At 37.4% G+C, this 20546-nt stretch overlaps 1 protein-coding gene across 1 annotated transcript in view; it reads right to left on the bottom strand.

The window, feature by feature from the left end:
- The window catches only part of LOC148652324 (acyl-CoA-binding domain-containing protein 6-like), a 69614-nt gene that overhangs the window by 41131 nt on the left and 7937 nt on the right, over positions 1–20546 (bottom strand). Inside the window, exon 5 of the mRNA XM_088598957.1 lies at positions 2170–2252. Within this exon, the coding sequence (XP_088455083.1) occupies positions 2170–2252 (83 nt within the window). The remainder of the gene's footprint in view (positions 1–2169; positions 2253–20546) is intronic.

The raw sequence follows: 20546 nt of genomic DNA, 5'->3' as shown, positions 1-20546 counted from the left end.
TTCCACAACACAAGGATCATGGAGATCCAAATGGAGCATATGACTTCTACTCAATTTTAAATCTGCAAGGGGCTTGAAAGTTAAATATCTTCTGACTACAGCCTGCCTCTTTCCCATGTCTGTTCCTTTTCAGTAGCAGAAACAAGTAAAATCATCCGCCATATCCAAAATGGCATTCACAACGTGTTAGTAAACAGGAGAATGGAGCAGGGGTGAGGACTCTGAACTTCCCATTGGAGGGTTGTGGGTTCAAATCTTGTGTGCTGCTGTTGTAGAACTGAGCAAGGTACTTCACTCAAACTGCTACAGTAAAACACTCTGCTGGAACGTTTGACACCAGGGCGTCATTATAACTGAAAATGTGCTCTCAGTTGTCTACTTGGTATCTCTTTCTGGTAAAACAATCAAATTAAAAACTTGGAATCAACAATGCTACCTTATTTAAGTTGGTACTGGCAGTTAATATTTACAGTTAGCTAATTTAAAACAGGGTTTGAAATTTTAGTTTAGTCTACTAATGATTTTTTTTAACATTTAAATCTATTCTCATTTAGTACTCACTGCAATTATCCTTCTTTCTACTGTTCAGTTTAATTATATTGGTCACAATATCTCATCATCACAATATCTGAAACAACTTCCATGGTACCAATATACTGGAGATTGCTTCAAAATCATTTCTTCACTAGAAGAATGAGTTCAGGCAGAATTTACATATATACAAATACAGTACATATGATAAAATTTGATGGTGCAGATTATGTATGTATTTGATAAAATAAATAAGACTTAACCATAAAATATGTAGACCACAAAATCCTACAAAACAATGAACAAATGGAACAACTAGCAATTTTAATTATGTAAATTTTGCACAGTTCATAAATATAACAATAATACAGTCCTGTCAGCAAGTATTTAACAAGTACAGCTAAATTCAGGAAATTATTTTTTAGATTTACATAACTACAAAGCATTATTGTTTGCTACACACAAAAAAAATAAAAATATCAACAATTAAAATTTCCCTGCTTAGTAAAGCTTAAAATTAAAAATCAATTCTGTTTGTAAGGCAAAACTTTGACCATTTTCTACACAAAGTCATAAACAAGCAGAGAGGACGTAATTACTTACTGAAACCACACACTGAATGGGAAGCCTTTAATACCAAGAGGTCTTCTTGTAATGTACTGAAAATTGGAATTCACTCAACCAGTCACTGCAATGATTGGTTACAGATACGCAAACTCCTGGAAGGGCCATTTGTTTAATAGCAGAGAACACTAATTGCCTTTCCTGGCAGGGTTCTCTGGCTATCCCTAAAGCAGACTGCTCCAGCGTTGAATAAGAGGAGTCTGTCATGAGAACTAGCACTTGCTGCACTGAGAGTTTAATTCCATAACCTGAAAAAAGTAATTAAATCCAAATATTTCTGGGCGGAATGGTGGCTTAGCATTGCTGCCTTGCAGCGCTGGGGCCCTGTGTTCAGTTCCAGACATGGAGAGCTATCTGCTAGGAGTTTGTATATTCTGCCCATATGTTTGTGGGTTTTCAGCCACAGGTTAATTGACTTCTGGGGAAATTGGCTCTGGTGTGAGTGTGTACATGTCTGTGTCTGTGTCTGTGTGTTCCCTGTGATGGACTGGCGTCCCTTCCAGGGAGTATCTTGCCTTGTGCCTGTTATTTGCCAGGATAGGCTCCGGCTCAAGCCGAGACCATGAATTGGATGAAGCCGTTGAAGATGGATGGTTATTTCTATGATCGTCCAGTTAAAGAATACACATAAAAACTGTACATTGTCACATAACAGGAGTGAATATGGTGTTTCTTACGCAGGTTAAGTTGATCAACATAAACACCACCGACAGCTGAGAATGCTTCAGGTGTATCTGAAGTACTACTCCTTGAAGTCACCACTTTAGAACACTAAGTCTACCATTTGCAAGAGGTGGAGTGCTAGCCAGAAGAACATACCCACAGGTATTTTTATTTTTGTGTCTGATAAAGTGTATAAGGCAGACAATATGATTACTGAAATACTTGCATCAGTGTGTGCTATGTCGTATGTGGAAGTATAGCCTTCTCTTTACCTATACCACTGCTTTCGGCAGGTTCCCCACAGCGGGATTTCACATTAACTTTGACAGCCCTCAAAAATCCCTGAATTACCTGATTGTTTCTTCTTGGTACAGAGAGCTGACCGCTGGTCCTCCAAATCCTGACTTGTGCTCCTTCCCTCTTTTATCAGAAGTCTAGGCAAGAAAAAAAGAATTGTAAAACAAGAGGGTAATATGAGTTTTTCCCTTATCTTATAAGACTTTATACCATCACATTTCCAAGCTACAGTATGACATAGGTAAATTTCTGTAGTAAAACTAAGATTGGTTTGATCATTAAAAGCAGCTTCTTTTAACACGTTATGGAATATCTTCAAACTTCTCTGTTCTGCAGATCCTACATTTTACTTTGACTCGCACCAGTCCGCTGTGCTGTTCTAATCTTCTCCTTCACTGTACCTGTATACCATTATTTTCTATTTATTATACTTCTACTTGGTATCATACAACACTTTATTTAATATAATATATATAATACAATGGACTGACGTCTCATCCAAAGTGTATCATGCCTTGCACCCACTGCCTGCTGGGATAGGCTCTGGCTTAACTGGATGAAGCAGCTAGAAAATGGATAGATGAATTATATCTAGAAACATAAGGTACCCGAGATATGGCAGTATATGTATTCCATTATGTTGCTATTTTTAGGGTACCTCATGCTCAACATTTTGACATTTTTTTCCTCGTTTAAAAACAGGGGAAACCTCGTTTCCCCTTTTTTAATTTGAATGATTTTCACAGATGAGGACAAGGTCTTTAAAAGCGTTTTCAGGGCTTAGTGGTGAGAATGAAAAGTAACTTCCAATTTAGAGAAGGCAGCCAAAATATGTCCACACATAAAGACCGACAATTAGTTCGAGCCCTGTCCTTAAGAAGACAGAATTACCATAAATGTATATTAGCAAATACATATTTTTCCATATTATGAGACCAACCAGTAGGGTAAATGAGACCAGACCGCACCACAAATACCACAGAAGATTAGCAGAATGGCTAATACGATAATATGGCACACACCAGGAAAATTTGATCAATGGGAACATTCAATTCCTTATCTGAACAATCTTTGCTGCCAGTTAACAAGATATTATTTTTTCTTCACAGGGGTGGGCAATACATTTTTACAATTTTTTTTTCACCTCAAAAATATCGCTAGACTACGCCCTATGTTCTCACTAACTGTGGCTGAAAAGCTGATCAACACATTGGTGTTCGCTCGAATTGATTACTGTAATGCTCTACTCGCTGGGGTATCTAAATCTACTCTGAACAAACTGCAGTATGTCCAAAATTCAGCAGCCAGAATCCTGACCAGGTCTAGTGCAAGTGATCACATTACTCCTACCCTGGAGTCCTTGCACTTGCTTCCTGTCAAATTCTGTGTGGACTTTAAAATCCTCATGCTCACCAATAAGGCTCTGCATGTACCTGTCTAAACTATTATCACCCTACTCCCCACCTCGTAACCTTCGCTCTTCTATTTCTGGTCTCCTAACTGTCCCCCAAGCCCATCTACATTGTATGGGTGACAGGGCCTTCTCCTGTGATGCCCCCGAGCTCTGGAACTCTCTGCCCAATGATATCAGAGAGTCACCTTCTCTAAACTCCTTCAAATCCAGACTCAAAACCTTCTTCTTTAGAAGAGCCTTTACTTAACTGGTTCCATTCTTTACCCCTCTGCTTCTACTTTTCTTAGTACCACCATCCACGACCTCCTCTATATATTGTAATTGTGTTTTATCATTGTGTATTCTTTTTATTTATTGTTGTTGTCATTCTGTAAAGCGCTTTGAGAAACCACCATTAAAGGTGCTATATCAAATAAAGTTTATTATTATTACAAATAGCTGCTGATTGACAGGCAATGACAACCTCTGTAGGAAATGCTAACAGAGGGCATCTATGTGATTCACCATCATATAAACCAAAAACAACAGTGACTGTACCATACAGCAGAGATCTGGAGAAGGTGTGGCATGGTTTAAACCAACACAATTTAATCGTCAGAGCAAAAAAAAAACAATTGTATTCATCTAATTTTCCCATTGTCTGAATTTCCAAAGAAACCATGTCAGTGTAGTGTAGCTTGACTACCTGCGATGTGATAGAAACAATTCTGAAAAAATGCTTTTTTTTGTAAGTACTTACTGGTACAACCACCAAGATTACCATCTTGAAGAAGAAAGCAGGATAAAAAATCTTGAATGACATATTCCATGAAATCCATCTTTAATATCTTACACAAGTTATCAAAAGACATAAAAATGTTAGCTTGGTGACAGCCACAACTAAGATTTTGGAACCAAACTGTAAGTCACAGCTCGTAGGGTCATATGATTAGCACTGTAGACTATAGAGTAGGACTGGGAAATTAAAATTACAATGTTGCTCTGAATCTTTTCCATGGCTACTTAACTGGCAATTCCAATTTGGGTGAGTACACAACAAAATCCAGAAAGTAGGGGACTTAATATGTTCAGAAGTTCAAAAACATAGATCAAACATTTGCATTAGTGCATTATCCCAATACAACTTTTAAAGCCTGCTGCTCATCCTATTAGTTATTGACATAAAATTTTTAAACCCAAGATTTCAAAGTGCTGAAGTAAATAACTTTGAGCTCAGAATTAAGATTAATACAGATTTTCTATATCATGAAAAATAAGCTTTCTATGGGAAAGTTCATAAGAGCTCCTTGATAGCGCTCTCTCCAATATTTACAGCTCCTTGCTCTTGAACCTTAAAAGCACGGCAATCTCTCCAGCATATATGAGATGTTTAAAGTGAACTTCCTGGTGGAGAAAATCTGACCCCGCAGTTGCATTTACACAATAATTCATTTTTTTTATTAAGGCTTTACAGCAAATGTCGCTGATTCACTGTTTTATCTAAGTGCTGCTTCCAGCCAAAATGTAATGAACTTTAAGCAACCACCAGTATTCCCTTTCATAGTACATCTCTAACTATGTTAAAGCTCCCCATTGTAATGGAAACACGAGGCTTTGTTTGCACTAACACAATCACTTAAAAAAAGAAAACTTTTCTTCTGTTTTGTGCAGTTTTGAGGCCCGTCAACACATATAGACCTAAACTGCAGTGAGCACTAAAGGAAGTTGTCACGGGATCCGATGTGCAGTTGATGGGCAGTGACAGATACATTGTGGGAAAGACCTCGGAGATATGACTGGCAGTGTCAGCTATGACAGGCTTTTATTTCAGATAGCCAAACTTCAATTTAAATCTCCCTTTAGGACAGTTTTAAAGTTACAACATAAAACAATTATCTGCCAAGGAGAGAGCTGGACCTAGAGAGGCCTGGATCCTTGTCAAGCTTGTCTTATGAAAACACTTCGCCTTTGTGGACATCACTCGAAATGCTGACAGTCAGTCTTTTTCATTTTGTGTGGAAAAGTTAAAGGTCAAGCAAAAAGGCCACCTTATCTTCATTGGGCCATCGTCAAACTGATCTGTTTTCTACTACTTGTCTAACAAGATATTTGCTTATATTGTCATTTTCTACACCCCCTTAGAAAAAAAAGTACTAAAACAACTGTGCAATGCAGCACTGGTAGTACAACAGTAATGCCTCACATGAAATTTCACATCAGAAGCATGGATATGAATCTCCAACGAAGAAACGGGTCCCTCCCACTTCAACAAGGATAAAGAAAATGGTATATTGTGCTCTAATATTCACGTGCAGCTTATTTTTGGCCATCTAATATTTTTGGGGGAATGTAAGTAAGAGCAACTTCCAAGGTGAAAGTGAGAAAAGCACTGCACAGAGAGATCTGGAGGATGCACTGATAAATCAAATCAAAGTTTATTAATCAAATGCACAACATTACAGCGTGCAGCAGTAGTTGCTGGCAATGGAATGTCTTTTCTGCAAGCAAACAAAAATCACAAAATTAAGGTTACAAAAATAAAGTTACATGATAATAGATCCGGACAGAACTGAATATCTCTGATCAAAACACCTAAGTCTGAACTTTTTTTCTAATCCTGTGATAGAGGCTACAGTGCCTTTGGAAGAAACCCATTAAAAATCACTCCAAAAATTATCTCAAATGGCCAGCATAAACCTTTTCTATAGGATTTGATTCAGTGGTTGCAACACTCTTGACAAAAGCTGTCAGCCCTCTCTCCGAAAGAAGGTACAACAGCAGTTGTCACTGGTTCAAAAGTGGGTTCAAAAGTTTAGTCATTACACTTTCCCCAAGACTCCACACTGCGTGACAGGGAAGCCTGAGACCTGGCAGGTACATGCAACCTTGCAGTGATATTAATAACCCAAACTGCTCCTCCACTCAGTGCTGATGCCTTACAAAAGTGACAAATAACAAATAGCTCTGATAGGCCAAAGTAATCCATTAGAACAGATTTATAAGAGTAAAGCAGAAGATTTAATATATCGTTTTATTAAAAGAGGCAAAAAGTTTAGGTGTACAAGACATTGCAATACAATACACAGCAAAATTCTTCTCATGCTTAATTGCACTTCAATCATGATTAAGCGAACATAATCCTAAAAAAGGCCATTTCCCACGTAACAGATGTGGTTACTGCACCAAAGGTTTTAAAGAAGACCTCACATAAAATGGTAACCACATCATTACAGTACGTCCTGGATCAGATAATGGTAATGAAGAGTTTCAGGAAGGTAGAGCACTCAGAGTGCCAAGTGGACTATGTGGTACACGCAAATAATTTGTATGAGAAACAGTAAAAGAATACTGTAAGATACCATATAAACGGGAAGGTTCTTGGATATCAAAACATTAGTCAGCAAACCAAGGTCAGAGAATTGTTAAAATTACTGAGCATGTGCCCCATCCCCTTATCTACCCTGAGAAATGTAACGTTACTTGCACACTGTATAGGCTGCTGAAAACTTGCATTATGTTGCTCTCTCCTGCAGTGGCTCCAATGTGTTGTGAACTGTATAGGTTTAAAGACAATTGGTAGGTAGTAATATCTTCAATTGAAATCTGAGAGGCTGAAAGCCAGCTGGGCAGTCTTTGAAACAGCTGCAGTATATCAATCCAAGAATGTTCCATATTCCTGTTGTCATAAGAGTCATTCATTTGCCGCTACAGTCTAGAACGTGTTATATATGCTCTATTACATCCTGGTCCACTGATTTCTACAGCCAAAACAAAGACAGTAGACATGTTATTGTTAGGAATAAGTCATCTTAAATTCTAGACTTCAGTCATATTCTATGAAATTAGGCTACATAACGAGTGTACTTCTGCAGGTGAGGTGTTTATTTCTAATATTCACAGTCAAGTTTAAAAGCTCCAAATGGCCTAAATGAGCAAAATGATGATACCTTTACACCTTTAACATACATCAAAACGATGTGTTATCTGTTACTCTTATCTTCAAGCAAACACTCGTTCAGCTGGTTGTCTGTTTCAGATGATCTATTAATTTTGAGTAAGATCAGCAGAGAGCTTCAGCCCTATTTTCAAATAGACAAAAACGCATTGACAAAATGTTTCAGGTTTTTTTTTTGGGGGGGGAGGGGGGTCTTTGCAAGTTCTTATGCATTTCAAAATTTGAATGCACTCTTTCCAAAGAGATTCTGACTACTACTGTGGTAGAATGAACTTTCTAGGCCCAATTCTTCAAATCTTAAACCTATAAAGATTCTTTTTTTAAAGTCACGGACGTACAAGAAGTACAATAAAGTAGCAATTTATTTTAAAAAACAACACAATTGTCAAGACAAGGCAGATTACTTTTCTACCTCTTTATTTTTAATGCACCCTTTAAGATCTTTTGAAATAAAGTAATTCAATAATGTTACAGATATTCTGCATAACAGATTCATGTTCATAAAGGTAACAATGTTCCCCGTCTGAAATCGGAATATGACAACATAAATTAGTCAAACTGGAGGAAGACTGCATCACAACTCGTCATATGTACTCAATAGGAAAATTATGAAAAACATTAAACTACAAGAGGCACAGAGACAAATCAGTGACAAATGAGCACTTTTATTCATTGTTGAAGCTGCTTTAGAAAAAAAAAGCATATAAAAATTATGTATATTTTCTCAGCTTTAAATCAGGCACATTGCAGAGAACAGCCCTAGAGTCTTGACAGTTGTAAGACATCACTGGAATCCCCCAGTGGAAAGCACAATTAACTACCCCCTCCGCTTTCAAAAACTTGAGCACCGTTTTATTTAACTTGAACCACAGACTGATTATGTTCAGACCTTAATCGCCTGCAAAATGCTTACTTTGAGTCCTGCTTATAACTATGCCAAGAGCCTGCAACTCTGTCTCAATATTTCAAATGTCAATTTTAAAGGTTAGTTAAAACTACATCTAGTGATTTTGTGCACCACTGGGTGCAGATTTAAACAAATTTAGGACCACTCAGTCTGAAACTTAATGCTTTCACTTAATCTGAGCCCTAGTTTTAAACAACTTAAGATGTTTATGCTTCTATCTGTGAAAATAAGCACTGACTGTAATGGACAAACTGCTTATATCTAATATATAAGCGAAATAATACATAGAAAAAGCTTCAGGGTGGATTGCCAGTCATTGCCTGTAAATTACCACAACAAACAGGACTGTCGGAAGAACATGTATCATTATTTGGTGCATATAATGCATAATATAATGCACCAAATTAGATCAATGCATTCTTGGGCAGCATAGAAATTGAAATTCACAGGAATGATGTATTCCAAAGGTAATGCAGACAGAGTCAAAGCCTGAACTACCATACCCGTGCAAAGTTTTGCAGACTTAGAAGCATGGCACAGTTCAGATGACAGTAGGACTTAGATACAGTACTTAATTCTTCAATTGTTTTTGGCATTATGTCTAAATGCTTTACATCAATGTCCATTCACCACTTCAGGCTGGGATGCAAATAAATGCATTTCTTAACAATATCCTGAAATGAGTGGCAAGGTCTTGTAAAGTCAGTATAGGGTTTCATTAATGAATACGAATAAGAGGTGTTTCAATACGCCTTTCTCAAATTAACAAATTAAAATAACATTATGCATTCATTATGTTGAGTATATTTATACTGACATCATTATCTCAAATTCAGTTCACTGAACATAGCACAAAGGCATAACTGAAAAACTGTTAAAAGACAAAAATGGACGACATGATGTGGTGGTAAGGACACTGTGATCTTTTAAAGTTGAGCCTGGAACTGTATCTTTCTAGGGGAAAATTCCCCTCTACTTTTTTGGGGCAAAAATCTAAACAAATCCATTGCTATAGCAGTCAGCGATCTGAAATTAGACCTTTGTTTTCAGACCCTATTTCCATATCCCTCATGTGGCATTCCAAAAATACCCATTTACAACTTTACACCTCAATAACACCAAAGAAACACAACACAAGCACAATGGCAGTGAAATTCATTCAGTCTATTGTGTCTGTGGCCCACTGTTCACAAAAGCACCCACTCTGGCAGCTGGAATGGAAAACGAGAAGCAAAGCGTCATTCTTTATTTTCTGAGCCTCTGCTCCTTTGCTGTAACTGTATAATTGTCAGCTGTTACTGTATCGCCGGTCTCAGGTGAGAAGCTGTTATAATAATGGTGTATAATTTACCGGATGAATGATTTCAAAGCAAAGCTCTAAATGAAAGCAAGCCCAAGCATGCATGACAACAAGGCAGTTGCTCAACACAACTGAAAGAAGGAGACTCAAAGCACTTCCTCAAAACCTTCAGAATCGCACAGAAAGGGAGTTTCAGTGGCATGTTTCTACCATGCGTGTACCTGGAGACATCACACACAACTACAGTAGTCATCAGCTTATTCTGTTAAAGAGCCAGATATCCTCAGATCTCTTAAAGCAAGCAAGGATCCAACTAGACAATACTGGGATCGATCCACCACTGCTGATGGTGTGATGCACTGTGATGCACTCTTCTGGTTCAGAAATTCCAAACCCTTTTCCTCACAGATTTGCAAGGTACAATGCTGCAGAAGAAGCCGTATTTTGGATGAGACTTTAAACCAAGGACCGACCCACATTTTGGGCACCACAGATTCATATATTACCATTTACAAATGTGGGGGTTAGCCCTCAAGCAAAGGGAGAATCCAGAAAAGGTTTTAACTTCATGGCTTACTGATGTTCTCTCATCTTCCTCTGGATCAAAATCTGAACTACCCTGCTTCTACTCTACAAGTCAGCACTTCAGAGACATCGTTATTGGAACTTCTTGATAAATACCTTAGAGTATACATCCTCAGAAAGAGAAAGAGACTGCACCAATTTTTTTTACTCTGTGCCAGCACGACGGTACAGAAAATAACAGGTTGTGTCCTAGGCTTAACACAGCTAACTTTTAAACAAATACAATTTTCCCCTAGCAACTGTCATCTATATGCCAGAGAAAGATAGACACCCAGTCACCGTCATTCACATTATCATCGTTCCCTTCCACCTCCAGCAATGTTATTCTCTAATTTATAAAGTATAATAAACAATGTTACATAAACATAAGTTATTTCACAATGGTATCTATTTCCATTCATGTTTTTATATCTATACTGCATAGTGGATTAAACAATATGTGACGCAACATGTGGACACTAATTTTCATAGCTCTGTCAACGTCAACACAACTCCATCAATACACATTTTATGCCTAATAGTGTATTCCTGTCAGGAATATTCCTGACTTCTGTGTGAGCCTAGTGCTGAAAGAAGCAGCCATTAAACAAGGTTAATTAGTTCTCACTAAAACTTTGATTTTAAGAAATATTGTTCAGACATAATGCGGAGGGTTAGCATTAAATGAGAGAGGCTGTAATAGAATAATGGCTTCACTATAGTTTTGGAGTAGTTTTAATATGCGGAATGGTGCTTTCCTACACAGAACTATGGGAATACCATGCTACAGTATACTTTTTTAAGGAATGTGCTCTGTAGTAATACCATGGACCAATATAATAAAGCACTGTGAAACCTTGTCAGAACCACAGGAAACAGAAGCAAAACAATTTAAAACCAAAGTGCAAGTGCAAAAACCACAATAAATCCGCCAAGGTGAACTTCGTTGAGATTTAACAGGTGAAATACTGAAACTGCACAATGGTTTTACACCTTTTCCTCTGTTTGGGCCTCTACAGATAACGTCAATCTGTTAACAGGTCAAGAAGAAAAACGGCCAGGTTCTGATCTGCTGGGGAGGAAATGTGTACCGTCCCTGCGACCTGACAGCACAACACTCTGTCAGCAAGCCCCCAGCCTTATAGCTCTGGTCAGGACAAAGACCTGTAGATGCTAATTGTGTTCGACAGGCACAATCATACAGCAGGCAGGAGATTAGGAGAGTGTTAATTGCGTTCAGTGGCAAAGGGAGTCAGGAGGCAGCCTGGTGTCAGGGGAGTGGGCTGTGTTTGCAGGTGGTCAGGGGTTCCCAGAGGGTGGGAGGGAGCTTCACCACAAAGGATCTCTCTCTGACAGGAGGGCTGATGAGCCATGAAATCCCATCAGCCCATGCAGGGGGCAGTTTGGTATGTAAAGAGCACACTTGTGACTGTTGTTTTGGGTGGTTGTGTTTTGTTTTAATCACAGACCACCAAGGGATCCTCCAAAGCCCAGTGATTCCAAGCTGTCATTTGTGGGTGAAACCACCCGTTGCAAAATCATTTTAAACTGGAGACCTTTCTGTTTAATGCATTCTTTTGTGGGTTTTTGTTACATTTACAGGTATTTTGGTCTCATTAACAATAAGACTAGGTGTTAAAGACTTATCAGCATCACTGTGGTTTGCAGCTATTGTGGCGCTCCTTCCTATAGCAAGGATGAACAACTGCATCCTGTTTGATTTACTTAGCTGACCATTGATTAACTCTTTAACTCACTGCTTAAAGAATTAAGGATCTGCATCAACAAGGACTAGGGAGTGGAAAGGAACAAAAATGCCCAGGCTGCACACACACTTGTGATAGAGAAAGAGGATAGATCCCTATATTCAGGACTATGTAAAACCTACTGTTATTTAAGAACCTTACTATTGTGACAGATCTCTTCTTATAGCAACCCTTTGATTAAAAAAATACAGTGTAACACATGTATTGAATCTTAGGCTAAAACGTTTTCTTCTATTCTCTCTTTTAAATGCAGAATGCTTTACTCCAGGCTAATAAGATTTTGAATTGGGCACCTAGGAAATGTTAATGGTTTTCATTGGGTTCTGGACAATGTAAGGAAGGTCACAAATATGAGAAAATCATTTTGCCCACCCAGAGCATTTATTTGCTTAGCAGCCTCATTAATCTGGCAGGGCAGCCTGTTCCAGAGAAAGAGTATTCCCAGCACTCCAGTAACACATCTCATGTTTTCCTAAATATCTAGTTTTCAATCAGGCTAAAAACTACAGAGGTAAAACATTTGTATTTGAAACTATTAATCCAAATAAGAGGGACCCTTTTTTGTTTTTCAAAATGCTTGTTTTCATTTTCTCCTTATAACACTTAAGTTTCTGTGCCAGGGGAGCACAATTCCAGCCTTGAAGGTTTGAAATGTCTAAAGGCTTTCATTTCCTAACTAGCAAATTGCCATAATTATTTGCCTAAACAAACCAGATTAACCCCTGTGCCCAGGTGTTTCGGTGGTGATTTAAAGAGACCTACTGAAAAAGAACAGGTGGACTGTGGATCTCCAGCTAGTAGTTGTGCACCCTAGCACTACACCTTTACTCACAATATGCCTGGTTGAGCTTCAGTGTAGAGTTATAACATCAAGAGGCACAACTGACTTGATTTTATCAACTTATCAAGAAGGCTGGCTCTGTGTTGGGGATGAGCCTTGACCCCATGGAGGTGGTGGCTGAGAGGACAATGCTGACCAAGCTCACAGCCATCATGAACGACGCCTCTCATCCGCTTCATGGGACTGTTATTAGAAGCGGAGTACTTTTAGCAACAGACTGCTCCAGCTACGGTGTTCAATGGAACGTTTCCGCAGGTCGGCGGCTGTCAGGGTGTATAACGCTGCCCTAGGCTAGGACTGTTAGCCCTTCATTTGCTCGTCTATGGACAGCATGTTTGCTCCATTGTACTTTTTGGACAATCAGTCTGTATAAACCTATGCACATTTTGCACATATTTTATTGTTTTTACAGTGACTATGATCATCACATTTTGCACACACCTATGTACTTATTTTTATTTGTTTATTTTGTTGTCTTTTATTTTATAACTATTTTGATGTCTGTTTTTGCTTGTCTTGGGCTGGACTGCTGTAACACATCAATTTCCCTTTGAGATCAATAAAGTCATATCTATCTATCTTCACCACATGTCATCTCCAGGAAAAATGCTGGGAATGACAAACCTCTGTATATGTCTTCATGTCACAGAAACCTTTGACTTCAACACTAAAGCACTGGGAATGAGGCTCCTGAATTACCAAACTTTATCATGACTTTAACATTTAAAATAATTACAGTGAATAAAGCTAAAAAACATTACATACCTGAAGAATGAGTAACTTTTTCTAAATTAGCATGTAACAAACACTGACGTCTAATAGAATTTAAAAGGTGGGTATGTCATTGTATAAACACTAAAACCAAAAAACATGACAAATATAATGTAATGGTGCCTAGTACTTCATTAATGTATTGTATGTGTGACGTGCTTGAAGCACATCAATCAAATCTAATAATAATAATAATAATAATAATAATAATAATAATAATAATAATAATGTTTATAATAATGTTTCTTTATTAGCCCTATACAATTTCTTGCATTAGGAATGCGTCTTTTCGCATACCCCAGCTTTTCTCCATGGAGACACAGACACACAGGCAGGGAGAGAAGCTTGGGGTCAGAGCGCAGGGTCTGCCATTGTACGGCGCCCCTGGAGCAGTTAGGGTTAAGGGCCTTGCAACCTTCCAGTCACAGGCGCAGATCCTTAGCCACAGAGCCACTGCTCTAGCCCACTACAGTAATGAACCTGACACCACTGGGTTGTTGTCTTTGTAATATTCATTTGTCATGTTCATGGCTTTTGTTGTAGATAACTGCAAATATTTTTTCGGAATGTACACTTTCATGTTAAAGTTATTGCAAAAATTCTGTATTAAGTAAAATGACACTTTATGGATTTACAAATTATGCCGTTTAATATTTGTAACCAATTGGGTTGATCAACAGGGTGTCTACTGTTAAGCCTCGGGATACAGGAGTGTTGGTGCTGTTGAAAGCAAAATGAGCTGAAGACAATGCTTTGCTCCAGCTCCTGGTAGTGTGTTGTGGGATTTTGTCCCATTCCTCACATAATACCCTGGAAAAGCATGTGCCCGTTCATTGATCTCTGTTGCCCTGGATGCTAAAGTCATCCCACAGATGTTGCATGGGGCTCCATGGGTCTGGGGAGAAAGGCATCCACAGAATAACAGTCCAATTCCCAGCACCAGAGAAAACAGACGCTCCCTGAGCAGCACGAGGACATGACATTCCAGCAGGACAACAGATCGCATCAGATTGAGGTCACTGGAGGGGAAGCAAGTGTGATGCCAGGACTTCATCAATGCTGTATCATGTCCATGTAGTCAAGCTGGCATCAGTTCCTACAAGTGGAGTTCTGTAGTGACTAGACACTCCTCTCCAGACCAGCACAGTTGATAGTGATGAGCAACTCTTGGCAAGATGTGTGACTCGTAGTCTGCATGATGGTAGCCTATCACTGTATGGACTTCATTTCACTGTAAGATCTTGCCAGGTTAGATACCTTTTGTTTACTTACAGTTTAAAATGCACATACTTAATCCATCTCCCAATATACTGCTGACACAAAGGTGCCTCTGTACTTCGGCATTATGCCCAGCTTGTCAATAAATGTGATAAGCTAGACACAGTGGTTCTTTTATATATGTTTTTTTCAGATAGAGGCAACTTAATGCTTATGCAGCAGTCACCATGATTCAACTGTGTTCACGGTTACTCATGATCACTGAAGTCGATAATACAAAAGATTTATTCAATATCCAAATTCTATACACTTTTTCTACAACATGCAATTTATCATATTTTTCTTTTGATGTGCAGTATACAGTATATCACTAAGTGCAATCTGAACTTCATTGCACAATGTGACTAATTTGTATATTTTTGTCTACATTGGTTCTCATAGAATAGAACTTTTTGCTTTTTTAAAACTGAGCTCCAGAACTTTTTTTTGTTTTTATTGTTCCTTTTTGTAAAACAAAACTAAAAGTGCTCAAAAGGCAATACAATCCTAATGGACTATGGCACATGACAAAAGGTGATTTATATAACTACAGATGCAGCCATTCAAAATGAGCGGGGTACGCTGCGGTACAACGCGGTAGGCATATCGCATCAAATACCGTCATAACACGTCATTTCACGTCATATCGCCCTTTACCGTATGCAAATTATATTATGTTAATAGTATCCGGAATCACCTTGTAAAACCGGCAGGTGGAGCTAATAAAGCTTAACCTATCATGTACAGCATTTGAGTTGTCACCGGAAAACACCTGGTTTCGAATCCTGATCACTGCTGAAGGACAATCTTTACTCAGTTAAGAATTTAAGTTGTATGCTCTTTAGACTTTTAAATTTAAACTGTGTATTACACCATGTTAATCATCAGACATTAAAAAGTTAGTATATTTTATGAAATCAAGATTGCTCAGTTGGACAAGAGTACACAACCTACCACCTTTATAATAAATATTTTAATAATGCAGAAATATTTTATGCATCAAAGCCTTTACCGAGATATTTCTAATAGTATTTATAATGAATGACTTTGGACAAACTCAAAGTATTACCCTGGTCCACATTCTTTGTAATCGTCTTTGTAAACGAAAATACTTTATTTTTTCATTGACAAAAAGTAATACCACAGCATTTCCTTGATCCGATCACGCATTCGTTTCCAATCATACAAAGTAAGTCTTGAGAATCTCCAATTCACCATGCCTTTCACATGCTCATAAAAGATATGAATTTAGGAACATAAACAGATCACTGTATGTAAACTATACTGTATATGGCTGGTCTTGGTAGTTTAAAGAACAAATACACACCAGTATTCCATTTCTCCCTAAACATTTTAAGCATCAAAGTCTTACATGTGGTTATTTCAGAAATGTTCTGACCATATTATTGTAGGTTTATATACTTTGTGAAAATTGATCGTTTTAACCTTTCTGCGAATACGCTCGTTATCGGAGTAAACAAAAGCATACTTTTAGAATTTGATTAATATGGAATATAATATGGAATCGCGTATCTAAATAAATTAATAACGATATAATTATATTCATGTACTGTTGCACAAACAGTAGTATAAGACTTTCCATTGATATCTGTATTGCTGTTTCACTGCTTGACACATCACTTTCTGTGGTGTGATATAATATTTGTTATAATAATAATATTTGCTATTTTAGTTTTGCAAAGAAATGTTTATTTGTTAAAAGAAAACTCATGGTGACAGCTGGGCTTGTACCTCCGACCTCAGGGTTATAAGTCAGTCACTTAAGCCATCACGCCACCAATGCAATCACATGACACAGCGACACACGAAAGTCACAGTGAAACAGCCATACACATACCAATAGAAAGTCTTATACTACTGTTTGTGCAACAGTACATGAATATAGTTATATTATTATTAATTTATTTAGATGCGCGAATCCATCTTATATTCCCTATTAATCCAATTCTAAAAGTAAAATATCAGTAAAGTTAAAATATCACTTTTCTCACAAAGTATATAAACAATATGGTCAGAAGGAGCAAGTAAAAACATTTCCAAAATAATAATTAAATTCTGAAAAGTAAGAGCGCAAGTATTCATGGAAAATGGTAATCACTTAACTTTGAATGTTTTGCGATATTTAGAAAGACCAACAGTCAATTTAGTGTCGATAATATTTATTGGCAGTAATAATATCAGTAGCAGTTTGAAATTATTCGTTGTTGTTAATAAATGACTTCGCTTTGAACATGTTGTGATATTTAGAAATATAAAAAATGTTCAATATAGTGCCCATAATATTTGATATTTTAGTTTTTCAGGGAAATATTTATTTGTTAAAAGAAAACTCATGGCAACAGCTGGATTTGAACTCTCGCCCTCAGCCTTATAAGCCAGTCACTTCAGCCATCACGCACCAGAAACAGACACGTATCAAGTACTGAAACAGCCATACACATATCAATAGAAAGTCTTATACTACTGTTTGTGCAACAGTACATGAATATAGTTATACTGTTATTAATTTCTTTAGCTAGCTATGCAATTCCATATTATATTCCCTATTAATCAAATTCTAAAAGTATGCTTTTGTTTACTCCGAAACGAGCGTATTCTCAGAAAAGGTTAAAACAATCCATTTTCACAAAGTACATAAACACACAGCAATATGGTCAGAAGGAGGACGTAAAAACATTTCCAAAATAACCACATGTAAGACTTTGATGCTTAAAATGTTTAGGGAGAAATGGAATACTGGTGTGTATTTTTTCTTTAAACTACCAATACCAGCAATATACAGTTTACATAATATGTTTATGTTACTAAATTAATATCGTTTATGACATTCAGATGCGTTATGCTCCTATTCGTTTTATGCTCAGCTACTACAATTTCTCTTTAGTTGTAAAATTCCATATATATATTCAATACTAAGCGGATTGAAACATGCACAGTAAAGAGATTAAATTATTAAATCTTTTCACTACCGACCAATGCACACGAGTGCCCCTTTTGGTCATTTTGGCCAGCCAATCACGTACCGCGGTACGGCGCGGGGGCTTGTGCATAGTTGCGTGCGGTATGGGGTTTGTACCGCGAACTTTGAATGGCTGCATCTGTATTCAATTAGGTTTTCATTTTGAAATGTAAAATTGTTACTTTGAAATTAAGACACCAGCCAAATGAAGTCAAATCACATCATGGGTCTCAGAGAATCTAAGCAATAGTTTTAAATCTTTCTGTCATTACTATTGTTAATGTGTTTTGCTGTAGTTAAACATTGTTTTCATGTCTTGTGACTTACTGCCACCTGCTGGCAAAACCTGCGCTGGAAAGGTTGGATCTTCCCCACTCAGCCAGGTTCACTCCTGTTGTGTGATACAGCTCAGGCATTTTTAGAGATCTCTTTAAATCAACTAAAATAAACTAAATTGAACTAAAAATGAATGAAATATTGAAATTGAATTAAACTAGAAATAATTAGTTCAATTAAGCATGTTTCATTAGGCTATTATGATATATTATTGTATTGTTCAGAAAAAGTTAATGAAAGTAGCTGTCCTGTAATTTTCTAATGTTACTGTTAAAATGGAAGTTAATGCCGTTTCAGGGAGCCTTGCTCTTAGGTACAAAAATGAACATTTAATTTCACTGAAAAACAAAAATTCATGGAGGAGACATTCCACATAAAGTGATCATCTTTTTCTTTTCTCATTCACTGGAGGGAAAAAGGCACTATATACATAAACAGTTAAATAAACATGATTTTATTTTCTAAAGAAAGATTTTTGGGTATATTGTGCATACAGTAATGTACTTGAAGTAGTTCAGGTGGGTAGCTGCGTCAGCATGCGTAGGCTGGAAAGGAACAAGTAATAGGTTTATTCCATGCTGAAAAGAGAAGAAAGAAAACAACATTTCAGCCGTGGAGCCTTCTTCAGGTGCTACCTGCTCACACCTGAAGTCACACCTGAAGAAGGCTCCACGGTCGAAATGTTGTTTTCTTTCTCACACCTGAAGAAGGCTCCACAAACAAAATGTTGTTTTCTTTCTTCTCTTTTCAGCATGAAATAAACCTATTACTTGTCCCAGTAATGTCCTTGTTCATTTTGGAAACCAACTTGATTTCTGTCTCTTACTTAATCACGGATGGGAAATTTGCTTTGCAGGCTGGTAAAGACATAACACATAATACATTTATAGACATAACACATTACCCAAGACATTTAAACACTATATATTTAACTGATGTATGGTGAGAAAGAAAACCAATATACAGTGTAGTTCATAAGTATTTGGACAGTGACACACTTTTTGGCTCTGTACTCCAGCACATTGGATTTGAAATAAAGCAATGACAATGAGGTTAAAGTGCAGAATGTGATGACTTCCTTCCATCTGGATGTTGATTTAGATGGCCAAGATTCTAGACCAATAGAGCTGTCATCTTTTATTCACAGTTATCTACCTGCTCAATTTAGACAATTTTGTTTATAATGCAGTCCGTAAGTATTTGGACAGTGACACAATTTTTCTTGTTTTGGCTCTGTACTCCAGCACATTGGATTTGAAATAAAGCAATGACAATGAGGTTAAAGTGCAGAATGTCAGCTTTAATCGAGGGTATTTACATCTACTGTATATTGGGTGAACCATATAGGAATCACAGCCCTTTTTACACATAGTCCCCCCATTTCATGGGACCAAAAGTAATTAGACACATTAACGTAATCTTAAATAAAACTTGGCATGTTTGCAAATCCTTTGCAGTTGATGACTGCCTGAAGTCTACGACCCATAAACATCACCAGACGTTGGGTATCTTTCCTGGTGAATCTCTGCCAGGCCTGTAATGTAGCCATTTTCAGTGCTGGAGTACAGAGCCAAAACAAGAAAAATTGTGTCACTGTCCAAATACTTACGGACTGCATTATAAACAAAATTGTCTAAATTGAGCAGGTAGATAACTGTGAATAAAAGATGACAGTTCTATTGGTCTAGAATCTTGGCCATCTAAATCAACATCCAGATGGAAGGAAGTCAAATTCACTGTTCAAGGGGTGGTCATGACAATCAATGATTATATTGGCCTTTAGCACTATTTGCTTGATGTAGTTGTCTGAAAGCTGTAGTTGTTGTACACCAATAATTTTGCTAGCTAGCTTCACAATCCTGCTCAGTCTGGTTTTATTATACCCATATGAATGAATGTTAAGACGGATTCAAAGAAAGTGCTAAAGAATAAAGTCATTGTTGTACACGCATTAAAAGAGCAGATTTGTCTTAGGAAGAACTACCACTGTTGTCTCTTTTTACATATGGAATCTGTTTTTTCCTCAAAGGCTATTTGTAATCAACAACAGTGCCAAGATATTTGTAACTGTTGACAATTTCAATTTCTTGCTCTTCAATAACTGATGGTTTTGCAGCTGGTGGTTGCTTTCTCTAATCAATGATCATGTCTTTGGTTTTTTACACACTTTGCTGAATGAAGGAGCTGTTACACCAATCAACAAAATAACCCACGACAGGCCAATGATCAATGTCTGTGTCTTGAAGGAGACGGAAAATGACAAGTCATCAGCAAACCTAATGATGAGCCTGTCCACTAAAGGGCTCCTACAGCTGTCTGTTTACAGAATGTTCAGGATAGGGGACAGCACACAGCCCTGAG

Source organism: Lepisosteus platostomus, chromosome 11 (assembly GCF_059453375.1).
Source record: "Lepisosteus platostomus isolate fLepPlt1 chromosome 11, fLepPlt1.hap1, whole genome shotgun sequence".
NCBI lineage: Eukaryota > Metazoa > Chordata > Actinopteri > Semionotiformes > Lepisosteidae > Lepisosteus > Lepisosteus platostomus.
The sequence above is the reverse complement of the archived record's forward strand: the minus strand, read 5'-3'. Positions and strand labels throughout refer to the sequence as shown.